This window comes from Pteronotus mesoamericanus, unplaced genomic scaffold, assembly GCF_021234165.1.
Source record: "Pteronotus mesoamericanus isolate MK-2021 breed Mesoamerican mustached bat unplaced genomic scaffold, CSHL_Meso_final scaffold_54, whole genome shotgun sequence".
In the NCBI taxonomy this organism is placed as follows: domain Eukaryota; kingdom Metazoa; phylum Chordata; class Mammalia; order Chiroptera; family Mormoopidae; genus Pteronotus; species Pteronotus mesoamericanus.
The window spans coordinates 25,250,763-25,267,736 of NW_026555321.1; the positions used below are offsets into that span (position 1 = coordinate 25,250,763).

The 16,974-nt window shown below is 37.7% G+C and overlaps 2 protein-coding genes across 2 annotated transcripts in view; one reads left to right on the plus strand and one right to left on the minus strand.

Annotated features, from left to right (window-relative positions):
• The window catches only part of ESYT3 (extended synaptotagmin 3), a 52,855-nt gene extending 49,282 nt beyond the window's left edge, over positions 1-3,573 (plus strand). The window contains exons 21-23 of the mRNA XM_054595833.1: positions 2,102-2,207; positions 3,052-3,101; positions 3,426-3,573. Of these exons, the coding sequence (XP_054451808.1) occupies positions 2,102-2,207; positions 3,052-3,101; positions 3,426-3,462 (193 nt within the window). The 3' untranslated portion in view covers positions 3,463-3,573. The remainder of the gene's footprint in view (positions 1-2,101; positions 2,208-3,051; positions 3,102-3,425) is intronic.
• Positions 3,574-13,302: 9,729 nt separating this feature from the next.
• CEP70 (centrosomal protein 70) overlaps positions 13,303-16,974 on the minus strand; it is a 61,043-nt gene continuing 57,371 nt past the window's right edge. The window contains exons 16-17 of the mRNA XM_054595043.1: positions 16,634-16,713; positions 13,303-13,884 (exon numbers count right to left, since the gene is read on the minus strand). Of these exons, the coding sequence (XP_054451018.1) occupies positions 13,823-13,884; positions 16,634-16,713 (142 nt within the window). The 3' untranslated portion in view covers positions 13,303-13,822. The remainder of the gene's footprint in view (positions 13,885-16,633; positions 16,714-16,974) is intronic.

Below are 16,974 nucleotides of genomic sequence, written 5' to 3' on the forward strand. Positions count from 1 at the left end.
AAAGAAGGAAAGAATATACAGAAAGGACAGGCTCTTCAGTAAATAGTGCTGGGAAAACTGGGCCACTGTCTTACACCATACACAGAAATTAACTCAAAATGGATTAAAGACTTGAGTGTAATATCTGAAACCATAAACTCCTAAGAGAAAACATAGGTGGAAGCTCAAAAACATAGGTGGTAAGCTCCTTGATATTGGCCTTGGTCATTTTTTGGATGATACAAAAAGCAAAGGAACAAAAGCAAAAATTTAAAAGTGGTAGTAAAATTAAAAAGCTTCTGCACAGCAAAGGAAACCATCAACAAAATGAAAAGGCAACTTTACGGAACAAGAGAAAATACTTGCAAATCATATTTCTGCTAAGAGGTGAATATTAAAAATACATAAAGAATTCATACAACTCAATAGCAAACCTCTCCCAATCAATTAAAAATGGGCAGAGGATATGAATAGACATTTTTCTAAAGAAGTCATACAAATGGCAAAAAAGTCATGAAAACGTACTCAGCATCAGTAATCAGAGAAATACAAATCAAAATCACAATGAGATACCACCTCCTGGGAACCCTTGGGCACTGCTGGTGGGAATGTAAATTGATGCAGCCACTATGGAAAATAATATGGGGGTTCTTTGAGAAATTAAAAATGGAACTACCATATAATGAAGCATTTCTACTTCTGGGTACTTATCCAAAAAAACCAAAAACACTAATTTGAAAAGATAGATGCATCCTGATGTTCACTGCAGCATTATTTACAATAGGCAAGGCATGTAAACAACCTAACTACCCATCAATGGATGAATGGATAAAATGTGGTGTACACACACATACATACTCACACACAGTGGCACATTATTTACCCATAAAAAAAAAGGGAAATTCTACCCTTTGTGACAACAAGGATGAACCTTAAGGGCATTATACTAAGTGAAATAATTCAGACAGAAAAAGTTAACTATGATCTTATATGTGGAATCTACAAAAGAAAAAGCCAAAAACAAAAAGACTGAGCTCATGGGGACAGAGAACAAACTAGTGTTTGCTTGAGATAGGGGGTGGGCAAAATGGGTGAAGAGAGTCAAAAGGTACAAATTTCTTGTTATGATTAAGTCATGGGGTTGCAAGGTACAGCATGGTGACTATAATCAATTATACTGTATTACATATTTTAAAGTAACTACGAGAATGAATCTTAACATTCATCACAAGAAGAAAAAAATTTTTATACTTATGTATAGTGGTGATGTTAACTAGACTTATTTTGGTGGCCATTTTCAATATATACCAATATTGAATCATTATGTTGTGCACCCGAAACTAACAATGTTATGTCACTTATACCTCAATAAATATTTTTAAAAATCTTACAAGGAGTCCAGAGGATTCTTGTGAGTACATGACAAAGCCTGTACACTAAGATTTCTCTGCCTTACTCCAAAGGAATAACTGGAAATAGTCCAGTTATTTCCCATGCAACTCCAGAAAACCTAACTATTCAGCATCCTAGCCTTTAGCTGGTCAGAAAAACTTAGAAACATTTGAGGTGGTCCTATGAGCAGGCACTTTTCAGAGTGAGACGAGGCAACTTTAAAGAGTGGCAGTCATGTCCTGGCCAGGTGGGTAAGCTGGTTGGAGTGTCATCCTGTACACCGAAAGGTTGTGGGTTCGGTCTCTGGTCAGGGTGAGTAAGGGAGGCAACCTATTGATGTTTTTCTCTCTCTCTCCCCCACTCTGTTTCCTCCCCATTATATTCTCTCTAAAATCAATATACATATCCTTGGGTGAGGAGTGAAAAAAAAAAGTGACAGTCAAGGTAGAGTCTGAGAAAGCAAGAAGCAAATTGCAAAGCATAGTAGTCCACAACACGTAAAGAGAGGCAGATGGGCTCTTGACACTTCCTGGGTGTGTGAGTAACACAGGACAGTGATTATGTATAATAATGATGCACTGAGTATCTACTATAAGCCAACACTTCTCGATCCTACTCTCAATCGTCTATAGCTTCGTTTTAAAAGTAGGAAGATGGATGTAACTTTAGATTTTAAACAAAAGTGATGAAAATATGTAAATCTGATTTCCTGGTGTTTTGCTTCTTAAAGATTTGAATTTTTTGTTCCCATGGAAGAAGTACAGAAGAGGTCACTAGATGTCGCAGTGAAAAACAGTAGGCCACTTGGCTCACACAGAAGGAAGGAGCTAGGAAAAGTAAGTACAAGAACTCTTAGTACTCTCTCCCTCCTAGTACTCTAGCTGGAGTTCATTGGTGGAACACACCCTTGTAGAAATTCTGATGGGATCATTTGACTATTACCGGAACAGACTTCAAGGAGAGTATAGTTGCCATCAAAAAAAAACATAGGTGTTTTTTTTTAATAGTCTTGAAACTAAATAATGTAGATGTATAAATTAATGATAAATCTATTTAACAAACTTGAGAATACACAAATTCATTATTGCCCAAGCAGTTGGACATCTACTATGGTAATAAGTATTGTTTTGATATATACAGCACTATTGTGAAGCTTGGATCTCATTACATCAATATTTTGCGGTGATAGGATTTTATTTAAAGTAGTAGAGGAAATACAATCCTCAGGAAGATGCCAAAGAGAGACAAAAGAAGAGTGGTATTTGTACAATAGTTAGTAGTTGTATTCTAATAAATACCTCCTTATGCTCTTTTTAAAGACCACTTCTATGAAGTAGGTGATATTATTCCCATATTTACAGTTGAGGCAATTAAGGTATCTTGCTTTAAATTACCAATCAGTTAATGAGTAAAGGTAAGTTGTCCTCTCTGTAACATTCATAACTACATTCTTGAGGTCTACAGCAATTCACCTTTTTCCAGGACACTGAGGTCAGTGTCTGTACTGCCCTTCTGGACAGGTTCCATGTTGAAAGCCAAAGGAAAGAGTCCCCACTCAAAACTATAAAAGCCAAGGGAGCCCTTTTTATCAATTCCATTTATCCCAGTCTCCATTTAATGCATGTGTGTGTGTGTGTGTGTGTGTGTGTGTAAGGGAACTAATTATTTTTTATTTTTTAGGTACTGATTGATTTATCTAAAGAAGATCTGATTATGGGCTTCTCACGATGGTAAGCAAGCCCTTTCACTCTATCACGGTAATCTGCTAGTCCAGACATTGCCTCAGTTGCCCATATTCTCTCTCCAAAGATTTCCCTTTTCAGCACATTTCAGCTCCTTTGGTTATCAAGGAGGGAAGCTGATTGTCACCTTTACTGCCTGCAGATCTCACTTACCTAAAGGATCTCTGTCAGCTCTGTCCTTAATCCTGGCTGGCCGGTTTACAAAGAGATGGGTTCTGCTGGCCCCATACAGGCCAGGCTGGCTAGACTGTCCTTACACTACCATGACACACTCTCGGTACTAACTTAAGTCCAAACCCAACTGTCTTACAGGTATGAGCTCACTCCAGATGGACAGCCCAGAAGTTGATGATAAGCAACAGTATCACCTTTATTTATTTATTATTTATTTTTTAATCCTCACCTGAGGATACCTTTTATTGATTTTAGGGAGCGAGAGAGAGGGAGAGTAAGAGGAGAGGAGGGGAGAGAGAGGGAGAGAGATACACATCAATGTAAGAAAGAAATACCAATTGGTTGCCTCCCATATGTGCCCCGACGGGGGATCAAACCCACAACCGAGGTATGTGTCCTGACCAGGAATGGAACCCTTGACCTTTTGGTGTATGGGTGATGCTCTAACCGAAGCCGCCTAGCCAGAGTGGAACATTATCACCTTTATATTAAAATGTGTACATATGTATATTTTGTAATTTAAATCACAACAACCATTTGAAAAAGATATATACATACATTCTTGTATGAAATTTAACTGCATGACTGGATAGTATTAGTAAAAGCAAGAACTACTCTCTCTTGGTTGGATTTAATTGTTCAAATCCCCTAAGAAATGGGGTATTTGTGGCTAATAAATTATGAGAACCTCAGTGGTGATTTTTCACTTTTGATAGGTAATTACAGACCATCTGACTTAGGACTTGCCTGAATGTATGTGTCAAAAGTGTCCTGTCTCAGACACAGTGGGTGAGGGAGGTCTAGTCCTGGAGCAGCCAGTGATATCCCTGGGGCAATGACTGACCAAAGGAGATGGCTTCTTTTATGGGACTAAAAGGTGACCCACCTCCAAACTGCTAAGAGCTAACCGACCTAAGCCCTCTGGCTGCCCCTTCTGGTCCTCCTCTACCTGGGGATTTGTCCCTGTATCTGAATTGGAACTAAAATGTACTTTTCTGATGGCAACAATGATACAGTGATGTGCCTAAATACCTTGAGTTAAATACTCCAGTGTGGGATAGGATGGGACCAAACTCCAGAACGTGGCATTATTTCCATAGGGAAAGGCAAGCCAAGTTCCAAACCCAGGACTATGCCTCCACTCCCTTAACGGAGCCCTGGAGGCTGCTGCCGAGTCAGTGCCGGAGGACCACAGGGGCTTTCTGCAACTCCTCAGACAGGCAGGGGAATTGGGCTCCACTTTTCTATGAGAAAGCTGGTTCACATAATAAATTACATGTAAAAAGCAAACTATGTAAATTGTATATTTAAACAAGTGCCTCTTTCACATTTCAAACTTTATAAAACCAAATATTCTTATGCTCTGATGTTTCTGGAGCTGTTAACAAGGTCACACTCTCATCTCTCATCCACTCAGGCAATAACCCCTTGCCTTCGATTTCCTGTCCCCGTTCCCCCCTGCCCTACCCCCTGTATTCACTGCAGCTTTTCTGAATAGAACCATTTTAAGAGTTTTACTCTTACTTTCACCTATAAATGACCTATTATTTTCTCTTTTTACTTTATTGATGACACTATTACCTAAGTCCCCATCCCCTCGACTTTTGCCCGGCTCCACTCAGCCCCCACCCCCTTCCCTTTGGCCATCAGCACACTTTGTCTGTGTCCATGGGTCATCCATGTATGTTCTTTGGCTAATTCCTTCACCTTCTTCCACACAGTCCCTCTCTCCCCACTCCCTGCTGACAGCCATCAGTCTGTTCCATGCATCTATGTCTCTATTTTGTTCATTAGATCCCACGTATAAGTGAGATCATATGGTATTTATCTTTCTCTGACCAGCTTTTTTCACTTAGCATTATAAGGTCCATCCATGCTGTCACAAAAGGGAAGATTTCCTTCTTTTTTAAGGCCACATAGTATTCTATTGTGCTACAACTTTTTTATCCACTCATCTACTGATGGACACTATCAATATGTGAGTGGATAATATTTCCTCTTTTCTATAAGACTAAAGCCCACTCTTTAATTTGCCTTTTAAACCTAACATAATCTGGTCTCCAGTTTTTTGCTCCTTTATTTATATGCAGATGCTCTATTCCAGAATAGTCCAAGTACTATTTTCTGATGATGATTAAAATCCTGCTCAGCTCTTAAAGGCCTACCTCAAATCCTCCTCCACTGGGCCAATCCCCACTGAAAGGGCCTCTTCCCACCACTTACAGCGTTACTGTCAATATTGTGCATTTTTCATTTTAACAATTTCTTGTTTTATAACATGTAATTTTTAAAACATGTTTGTTAGGTATCTACATGCTAAGCAACTACTTGTAATGTGTTTGGTATTTTATGCTTCCACTGTCTCCAACGGAACTATAAGCTACTGGAGTTTCACCATCATCCAAGATTATGCTAAATACATGACAGATGTGTAATAAAATGTTTCTGCTGAGATTTCTATTTTGAGTAACCAATTCTCATAATAAAATGGGGCAAATGATGCCTGTCATATCTACCTCACAATGGCACTGTCATGTTCAGGGGCACAAAAATGGTAAAGTACAAAAGAAGTACAAGGGATGTTTCATATATCATATCCTGAAATTAGGCAACCCTGAAATAACTTATCAAGATGACAAAGCAAACATGAGAAAACCTATCTTTCCTCTTCCAAATATATAGAAAATCTAAAGCATGAACATTTGATTTTTTAAAAAAAACTTTTATATATATATACACATATATATATTCATATATATATATATATATATATATATATTTAGAGAGAGAGGAAGGGAAGGAGAAAGAAGGAGAGAAACATCAATGCAAGGGAGAAACATTGGTTGGTTGCCTTTCACCCAGACCGGGCACCGAACTGCAACCCAGGCATGTGCACTGACTGGGTATCCAACTAGTGACCTTTCACTCTGTGGGACGATGCCCAACCTGAGCCACAGCGGTCAGGGCAGCACGAACATTTATTTTAAAAAATGGTTGACTAAAAAAGTAATACAGGTAAAGTTGCTGGTGGCCCTAAGAGGAAATCTAAAGCAATGCACAGGAGCTGAAGGGGTTAACAAATGTTGAAGGGAACCAGATGTTTAGCATACACCAGATAGGAGGGAAGGCTATAATGTGAGAAACAAGGAGCCTGAAAATTTAGTGTCATCAAGAAAACACCTTGGTGGCCAATAAACACAAGGAACTGGTTGTCAGCAATGGATGAAAACAATCAGCTAATCTCCCCTCCAGGAGCACAGGATCTAAAGTTAAATACAACTCACTTGGTATGGGAATCCCAAAACTTGAAACTAATGTGGAAAATTGGTTTAGAACCCGAAACCTTGGGAAGCCCTGTAACAGGCAACCACAAAACTGGCCCTTGGGGTTGCCATGCCAATCTGGGGTTGCCATCAAATAAGAAAAATAGCCAGTACGCGTATTTCAGCAAGAAGGAAAATGTAACATTAAGTCAGAAGCAGTGTGTGGGATACAGTGGAGAGCAAAGAAATCTGTAAAATATACTGGTAAACTTAAATCCTAATTGTTTAAAAAATACACACAAGCAAGCAACAAAAAATTTTTGCAAACATTGGGTTCAAAAACAATGTTACTAAAATGTTAGAACTAGCCTTGATTGGTGTGGCTTGGTAGATGTCATCCCATGAAGTGAACGGTCACAAGTTCGATTCCCACTGAGGGCAGGTGCCTGGGTCACAGGTTGTCACCTACAAGGGCACAAACGAGAGGCAGCCAACTGATGTTTCTCCCTCCGCTCCCTTCCTTTCCCTCTCTCTAAGAATAATTGAAATCTTTTTAAAAATGCTAGTGCTAACATCGAAGAAGGGACATGAGGCTTTTTCAGAAGAAAATTAAAGTGTTCAGGTCCTTATTTAGAAAGCTAAAGATAGTTTTATATTTTTAAAATTATAAATAAGTGGCGGTTACTAGTTCATTGCCTCGCAGCTCCAAATCAACTCTTCTTTGGCCGGTTTCGACAGAGCAGACACCGCAGACTCCAGTCCTTTGCCAGGGGACTGGATGCCTTGCCAACAGAGGGCACTGGAGAGGGACTGCAAGGCCAGAGCAAAAGGAAGGACTTCCCCCCGCCCCGCCCCGCCATGTGCTGTATTCCATGGCAGCTAGCAAAGTGGCTTTTGCCTTCTCATTGGACAATGACTCACAAAGTATATATTTACAATTCTAAAATAAACAATAAAATAGAGAAACAACAGAGAATCAACAGAGCTGAAGTCTAAAACTTCCAAATCGATAGTGAAGAAATGGTAATAAAGAAAAATCAACCCCCTAAAAAATAGACGGGAAAAAAGCACACAGAATATGATAAATAAAAAAATACAAAAGATGGTCCAAATACCTCTAACTATATTTTTAATCACAATAAACCCACTATTAAAGTCTAGAATGTTAAAGTCCATGAAAATATAGTTATATACTGTTTATAAGAGGTTCACTTCAAATACATTAAATTATTGAAAATAAAAGGATAAAACACATACACGCAAACACACCCTGAAGGATAATTTAGATTTCTATTTATAGTAATGGTAGCAAACATCATACTGAATGGTGAAAAAGTGAAAGATTTCCTTTTGATATTGGGGGCAATAAAGGGCTGCTTCCTATCACCCCTTCTACTTAGCACTCTACTGAAGCCTGTGTAGCAAGCCAAGAAAAAAACAAGTCTATCTGGCTGAACCTGTTATATGCAGATGATATGACTATGAGCATAAAAATCCAAAATAATTTAAAGATGAACTGCTAGAATTAATCAGAAAGTTTTTAGCAAGGTTGCTGGATACAAAGTAAATATTAGAAAAGCAACTGTAGTTCTCTGATCCTGCAACAGTTAGAAAATGAAATTTTAAAAAGATATTTTATAAATGTATAAAAAGTCAAATACTAGAACATACCCAATAACAATTATAAAACTTTAAGAAATGTTAAAATAAACCTAACCAAATGGAGAACTATGCCACATTTGGAGTTGGAAGATTCAACACTACAGATGCCAATTTTCCCCACTGAATCTATGTTTAATGAAACTCCAATAAAAATCCCAAGCGGGTGCATTTATGTATGTGTGTAACTTGATAAGCGGATTCAATGTTCTTGGAAATACAAAGATGGGTTGAAATACAACCCATCTGTATCACTGTACCAGCTGGCATGGTTGGGAGAGTCCATGTTCGTCTTCAGTGAATTCTTTTTGAAGACGCTTTCATTGCGTTTGTCATTTCATGATGGGTGATTTATGAGTGCACCCACTTACACTGCGCTGAGTGTTCATCAGCAGTTTTTGACCAAAAACTGCACGACCCTCATGACCCATCCTCCCTATTCACCAGATCTCACTCTGAGCAACTTGCTTTTGTTTCCCCAGATGAAAAAAAATCCTCAAAAGAAAATGTTTTGCTGATGTGAAAGAGGTGAAACCAAAAATGGCAAAAACATTAAAAAGCATCAAAATTGATGAGTTCAAAAACTGTTTGAGCAGTAGAAAAAGCATCTCCATAGGTGTCTTGCATCAAATGGAGAGGACTTTGAAGGTGACTGGAGTTTAAACATGCAACAATAAATACACAATTTTTTATAAATAAATTCTGGGGTTTTTGGGTCCCCCCTCATATATGTATATCAGAACTTAACAAAACTATATACTTCCTATTTGTATAGTTTATATGTCAACTACACAGAACAAAATTCTAAGCAAATCAGGAGCTAAATAGTATTTTGCAGTACTTTACTGATATTTTAAATAACTGAAATTGGGTTACAGTAACCCTGATAAAGACGGCTTACTAGTCGTCTTACTGCCGGCGCTGCCCCCCCCCCGGTGGTCCTCCCAAACACGCCCAGGCCTCTGAGGAACAGTCCGAAAATCCTGTTTTAAACTAAGAGTTAGCAGACTCTCAAGCGAGCTGACAAACTTTAGATTAACATAATTTTTAAATTACATTTCTTCCTTTCAAATACTGTTAAGTTTCCAAACTGTCTCACAGCAATTACTTGCACTAATGTAATCAATTCGGAGTATTGATATTATTGAATATCTAAATATTCTTTTTTATCCAACCCTTAAAGACATGGGTTCTTTCACAAATTATGGGCTCGTGTTTGGAAATGTAACCGCAGGATAACAAAACAAAGAATTTTAAATCTAGAAAGAAGCATATGTCTAATCCTTAAGATCACAACACGAAAGATCTGGATGCTTATCTATTGACATGTAGTCTCTCCATTCTACCTTGCTGTTTCCTGGAAATTCTTTACAATACTCCATGCAACAAACAAGACTAACTGAGATGTCTTCCTAAGCCTATTACTTATGAAAGTGAGGGGGTGGGTGCCAGGGCTGTGGTGGTGGGGAAGCAGCAGTAACTCCAAGTGGCTTGTACTCAGAGATGTGAGGCAGAACACTAGTCCTTTAGGAAAATCAGACTGGAGAGGAGAACCAAAATGGCGGAGGAGTGAGTGGAAGTCACACTGACCTCCTCCCAGGACCAACCTGGAATTACAACTAAATTGTTGTAATCTCAGCTGGAATGAACAACTGAACGATAGCGAGAGAGGAGCCTTTTAACCTTGGACAGACAAAAGAATCAGCTTTAGTACAACCTAACTGGTAAGAAGTGCATTAGAGACTTGAGAAGGTGGGCAGGGCACCCACAGGTGGCAGCGCCAGAAGGATATTGAAACAGCCAGTTGGATCCCCCTGAGAATAGTGGGGTCTAAACCATAAGCAGGGATCTCCAGCCTACAGCACCAGAGCCCAAAAAGTACACAGGTAACAGCCAGCTGCAAATAGCGGCAGGTTGTTCTCTGCCAGAGACGGGCAGCTGCAGACACAAAGAGCCATTTAAAGGGCCAATGCATAAATTTTTGTTTGCAGCCACTTACCCTGGGCTCTGGCAAAGGCAGGGGCAGAGTGGGCTGGAGACGCCTGAGGAGAGACTGGAGAAGGAGGCTTTGGGGAGAGAACGGAGAAAGTAGCTGGCAGGATCCTGGTGCTGACTCCTCGCCGACATGGCAGCAGCCATCTGGCTCAGGCAGACCACTCCCCTGAGCAGCATCAGCATGAGAGCACCCTGCCCACAAGAGGGACTCTGCCTTGTCCTGTGGTGTCTCTAAGCCAGCCTGCTAAGTGCAGAGTGACGAGATTAACAGCTGAAAGAGACTGTGGCTCCATAGCCACAGACGGTAGATTGCTGGAACTCTCAAACAGACTGCCTAAAGTCAGACACGGTCAACATCTGACATCATCAGAGGCAGATCCAGAAAGAAAAAACAGCAGTCTCCTACCATAGAAGTTCACACCACAAAGTCAGGAAATCAAGACAGATCAATTTAAGAAGCAGAAGCAAAAAAGAAGAGCCTCACAGATAATGGGAAGACAAAGAAACACTCCCCAAGTCGAAGGGAAAGGAGGAATCCCCAGAAAGAGAACTAAATGAAATGGAGGCAAGTAAACCATCAGATATTGAGTTCAAAACAATGGTTCTAAGGAAGCTCAATGAGCTCAGTGAGCTCAGAGAGAATTACAAAAAACTACAGGTAATCTGCGAGGAACTTATTGCAAACTATCTCAGCATGAATAAAGGATACAGAAACTATCAAGAAGAGACAAGAGGAAATGAAGAATACAATTTCTGAATTAAAGAACACAGTAGAAGGAATCAAATGCAGGCTAGATGAAGGAGAGGATCAAATCAGAGAGCTGGAGAATAAGGTAGAAAAAAAGCTCCCAGAAAGAGCAAGAAAATGAAAAAGACTAAAAAAGAATGAAGAGGCATTGAGGGAAATGCAGGACAACTTGAAACGCAATAATATCCATATAATAGGGATACCAGAAGGAGAAGAAGAGGAGCAAGGGATAGCAAACCTGTTTGAAAAAGTAACCATGGAAAACTTCCCTAATTGAGGAAACAAAAAGTCACACAAGTCCAGGAAGCACAGAGGGTCCCATTCAAGGGGAACCCAATGAGGCCCACTCCAAGACACATCATCATTAAAATGGCAAATATCAAAGACAAACAGAGAATCCTAAGGGAAGCAAGGGAGAAATGGGTAGTAACATATAAGGGGGCTCCGATACGGCTAGCAGCTGACTTCTCAACAGAAACACTACAAGCCAGAGGGGAATGGCAAGAAATATTTCAAGTAACAAAAAGCAAAGGCCTACAACCAAGACTGCTCTACCCAGCAAGGCTCTCAATTAAAATGGAAGGTGAAATAAGGAGCTTCTCAGACAAAAGAAGGCTAAAAGAATAAACCTCCTCCACCAAACCAGCACTACAAAATATACTAAAGTGACTGTTTTAAGATTATGAAGAAAAAGAGTCTAAGAATACCCAGTGCCTTTCATGGTCATCAATACTTGATCTTACCAATATTTTTAATACTTATTAATCTGATTGACAATGATGTATTATTTTTTTACCTTATTATTTGTTGAAACTAAACCTGTTTTTGTAAATTTCTTGCTTATTTCTATTTTTAAAAAGCTTTAAATGACTTTTTGGTATTCTTTATCCATTTTTTGATTAAATGTTTGAGAATTTTTCCCTAAAACAACCCCCCAAACTATTAACCCTTTTATAGATGTGTTGCAAATACATTATATTGTCAACATTTTACTTTATACCTTCTGAGTTTGAATATGTTACTTCAGGGTAAGAAAGTTATTATTTTGAATTTTCTCCTAAAACTCCTTAGATTTTACATATTGATTTTTAACTCACCTGAATATTTGTTGTATAATGTTTGAAATAGGGTTCCATATTTGTTTTACTTCAAGTAATAGTGATCCATACACCTTATATGTTGAATAAGCCTTATTTTCCTCATTGATTTGAAATATTAATTTAATCATATATTACACTGTTAGAAAGGTATATACATTTGATTCTAGAATGCTCACTTTATTTCATTGATCTACTTGACTATTTCTGTGCTGGTGTCATGATTGCTGAGACTTTATAATGGATTTAAATTTAATATTTTCTAATGGAGCTTAAGTAACTAAAATCAATCTGCATTTAAGAAGAAAGGAAGGAAGGAAGGAAAAAGAAAGAAAGAAAGAAAGAAAGAAAGAAAGAAAGAAAGAAAGAAAGAAAGAAAGAAAGAAAGAAAGAAAGAAAGAAAGGAAGGAAGGAAGGAAGGAAGGAAGGAAGGAAGGAAGGAAAGAAGGAAAGAAAGAAAGAAAGAAAGAAAGAAAGAAAGAAAGAAAGAAAAGAAAAGAAAAGAAAAGAAAAGAAAAGAAAAGAAAAGAAAAGAAAAGAAAAGAAAAGAAAGAAAGGGAGAAAGAAATAACTCCTACCTTTTGCGACAACATAGATGGAACTGGAGAGTATTATGCTATGTGAAATAAGCCAGTTGGTGAAAGATGAATACCGTATGATCTCACGTATAAGTGGACTCTATTCAACAAAATAAACTAACAAACAAAATAAATCACAGGCAAGGAAACATGGAGCAGACTGAAAGTGACCAGAGGGGAAGGGGAAGGGGAAGGAGGACAATGGTAGAAAGAGGGAGAAGGGACTAGACAAAGAACATGTATGAATGACCCATGGACATGGACAACAGTGTGGGAATTGACTGTGGGAGAGAGGGGCGGGGTGGGATGGGTAGGAGAGGGTAAAGGGGGAAAAACTGAGACAACTGTAATAGAATAAACATGATTTAAAAATAAAATTAAAAGAAAAAAAAAAAGAAAGAAAATCAGACTTGGGTACTGAGAATAGAGTAAGTAGACAGCAGCAAGGGAGAACCTGCTGCCCAAAGAAGGCTCAGCCTAGAAAGAGAATATGATTCATTATTTGTAAGACAAATAAGTCACTGAGGACACTTATATTAAAAAATTCTTCACAAAAATTTTATTTAAGATCTCATGCCTTATAAAAAATATATTACATCAAGATTGCAAAAAAAGACACTTTTTATTGAGAGACTTTTATTTACTCACCTATATTATCTGGTAATTCATTTCCTTCCTTAGCACATTTCCTCCTCCTTCCTTTCCTTCCTCCTGCTTTGACAGGACAAGTGCCATGGGGGATCTCCTAATAGAATGTGCCATTTCCCGGCCAGAAAAGCAATAGCTTCCTACTGGCTGGACTTAAGAGAGCCACTGGCATTCCTGTTCCCAGACCAGAAAGGTCACTAAACCCTGAACTGAAATGTGAACTTTTTATTACTTTCACTCTTTCCCTGAGTTTCGCTTTTACTCACACATTTTACTTTGAAACAATCTTAAATTTTATGCACTCAAGAATTGCTTAAGAAATACTGTAATTAAAGGGTAAAACTAACTTACTAGTTTAACTTAACAACTGTTTCCTACATAAGGATCTTAAAGTTAATAAAAATTATGAGTAGGGGATCCAACACTAAGAAGGGGAGGAATTATGAGAGTAAATACATTTTATAATCCTTGTCTCAAAAGTAAGATCAATCCTACAAAATACTTAGAATGTTAAGAATGCAATTTACACAGTAAAAATGATTTGTTTTCAGTATGAAAGTATTTTTAATTTCTTTACTGCAGGTACAATGGCATCCAAGTCATCAATTTCTGTAATAAAAAACAAGAATAATAAAAGAGTAGCTTTATCTAGTGACAGGCTGAGATGAAGTGAGAATCTCTATGCAAAGGCAAACATTAAACCAAAGGCAACAAAACTGGTGCTTTTGAGCACACAAAATTTTTCTCCAATAGTATGATAAGAGTATCACTAATTCAGACACAGATGCTTCACAGAGCATCTTTGTAAAATTTACCACATGCCTACAAGCATCCACTGACTCTGAAATTAATCTCATTAAAGGTATGCTCTTATTAACAAATCCTACTGGCTACATTTATAATTATGTTATTACCTCTTTAAATCTGTATAATTACATGGGTGACCCTACATGGTGAAATCCCAGGTAGAGGCTGTCTCTCTCCTGGGTCCCTGAGGACTTCTTTGCATGGAACACAGTCCTATCCTTAATTCTCTTGGAAAGATTTCTCATTAGTAGGATCACTCTTAAGTCTACCTTTTAGCATGGAACATACCTACCTAATAAAAGGCGTGAAGCTTCACAAAGCATAAATCTCAGGTGCAACGTATTATAGAGCTTAGCCACCCCAGCTTACCAGATAAACCAGTTTAGGTTTTTCTTGGCCAGGTTCTTTCTGAATCTGATTTTTCTTCCTAATACTATTTTCTCCCAATTGGCCTGTTAGAACTCTGTTTGAAAGCTCCTGGCTTCTGAGGAAGCAAGGTCCTTTCTCTCATATTCTAGACTCCAATCCTACTTAAGGTAAGCCCCACTGGCAAGTTCTCTAGATTATTCTGCTAGGCCACTGTTCGTAAACTCATTTGCTTTACATAAAACATGCTTCCTTGGGCCCTGGCCAAGTAGGTCAGTTGGTTAGAGTGTCATCTGAATACGCCTAGGTTGCGAATTCAATCCCCGGTCAGGGCACATACAAGAATCAACCAATAAATTCATAAATAAGTGGAACAACACATTTCAATCTCTTTCTCTCTCCCCTACCCTCTCTCTCTTAAATCAATAAACTGTTTAAAAATGAATGAATAAATAAATAAATAACAAGCTTCCTTGGAATCCACCTCTCTCCCTCGATGTTTAGTTGGATTTTGGTTGTTCTTCCTTTTGCCTAAACACATGACCCATGTTGTTTAAGCTCCTGATTTCAGTCAGAATACTTGTCTGGATCCAATTATAAAGCATCAAGATAAAAGAAAGAAAAAAAATATATAAGCAAATCTACAATAGAGAATTTGGTTCACACATTACATCATAATAAGGCACAAGATCAAGCTATTCCCTGACTTCATTCTGAAATCACACCAGATTTCTCATTTCAATAAATGAGAAATCCACCTTATAAATGAACCTCAGAGAGAAGAATCCTGGCTGATATGAGATTTTCCTCAGCTTATATGAAAGGAAAAATGCCCTTCTCCATAGCTGGCATTCAATACACAACTCTAGTTCTAGATGCTTACTATGACATCTAGTAATAAAAAAACAGTCATGTTTGCCAAAACAGATTTAGCTTTACCAATGTTGTAATATTTAACTAAAAAGCAGAGCTCATCTGCAGACAAGCCAACTTGGCTTCTTGAAGCAAATGATCTCCCATGAACCATGCTGATAATATTTGAGAGGAAGTATCTATAGGAGTCTGAAATAAGTGTTACCAGTACACCAAGTAAAATATTTATTAATAATGAGAACTTCATTATTTAAGTTAATTGCTACCCCAAAGCAAGCAAAATCGTGTTATTCTATGAGACAAGGCTTGTTAGGATACAAGGCAACACATTTCTACAATTTCATGTCTCATCTTAAGTTTAACTTTCAAATTACATTTTGCCATTGCAAACATTGGAATATGCCTAAAGCACACTCACTCACTGTCTCCCCTGCTTCCACCCTATATAAAAGTGGTCCTAAAATGTCCTTTACATTCACTAGGCTATATACGCCAGTCAGATGCTTCTTCCATTTCTCATCTTTTTACCAAATTTTAATTTATTCAATCCCTTATCTTCTACTAAACTTCATTTCCTTCTAATTTGATTTCCGATGTCGAAGAGCCATTGTTAAGAAAACAAAAAACAAAAACAGCCCCCAATCTTTCAAATGAGCTACATAAAAATAGTTAGTGAATAAATCACCTTAAACTTTAAAAAGTGTTCTTAATAGTAAGATAAATTATTTTTACAGCCATATATAATCACACAAAATAAGAGCCTTAGGTCTCTATTTTGCCTATAATTCACAAGCAAATTCCCCGTCAATATGACAGAGAATATTAACGTATCTCTCCCATTCCATAGATTTATAAATTTATCTCTTCCTTTCTAGAGATGTTTAGTTCTTATCACCAGAATAAAAATACTTTGTATATTTGAATAATTTAGTAGATAGGTACTATTTTTAAAAAGGAGGAAAAGAAAGAGAAAAAACACCTTACAAGGTCATGAATTCTATCAAGATTTCTGACTACGTAGTGACAGAGTCAGGGCCTCCCCAGACGAATGGCCATTTCTCATCTTAAGGTCCCAGAACAAAAGCAGCCCCTTGCTCGTTAAGGGATATGTGCTTCTCTCTTCTGTAGACTACTCCCGACCATCTCTAACTGCACATTAGGAGTGTGTTTCCAGAACTGTTAGTGGTTGCCAAACACTTTCTACCTAACGTTCTAAGTAAAAACATAAATCCAGTGACTACGGAACATTCTTCCCTCCAATCCACTGACATTTTAAGACTTGAAATTTAAACATGATCAACGAAGATCTTACCTAAGATCTCAAGTAGCTCATTAGTGAATGCCTGAAATGCTGGAAAAAATTCCTCATGTTCTTCCAATTTGATGATAATGCTTAAAAAAAAAAAAAAGCACAGTTTACACTGAATTTCCAATTTAAATTTCTTGTACCTGTTAGAATATAGAACATTTTCAAAATAGAAATTTTCCTGCTGATTTAAATATAAATTTAATGGTAATTTACTGCAATCTTTCCTTTTGAGCTCTTTGTTCATTAAATACCACTTTTCTAAAAAAAAAAAAATCTATTTTCAGTGTAAATTTATTTATATAAAGTTTCCCTAATATGCTTAGCTCACGGATTCTTAAGAGACC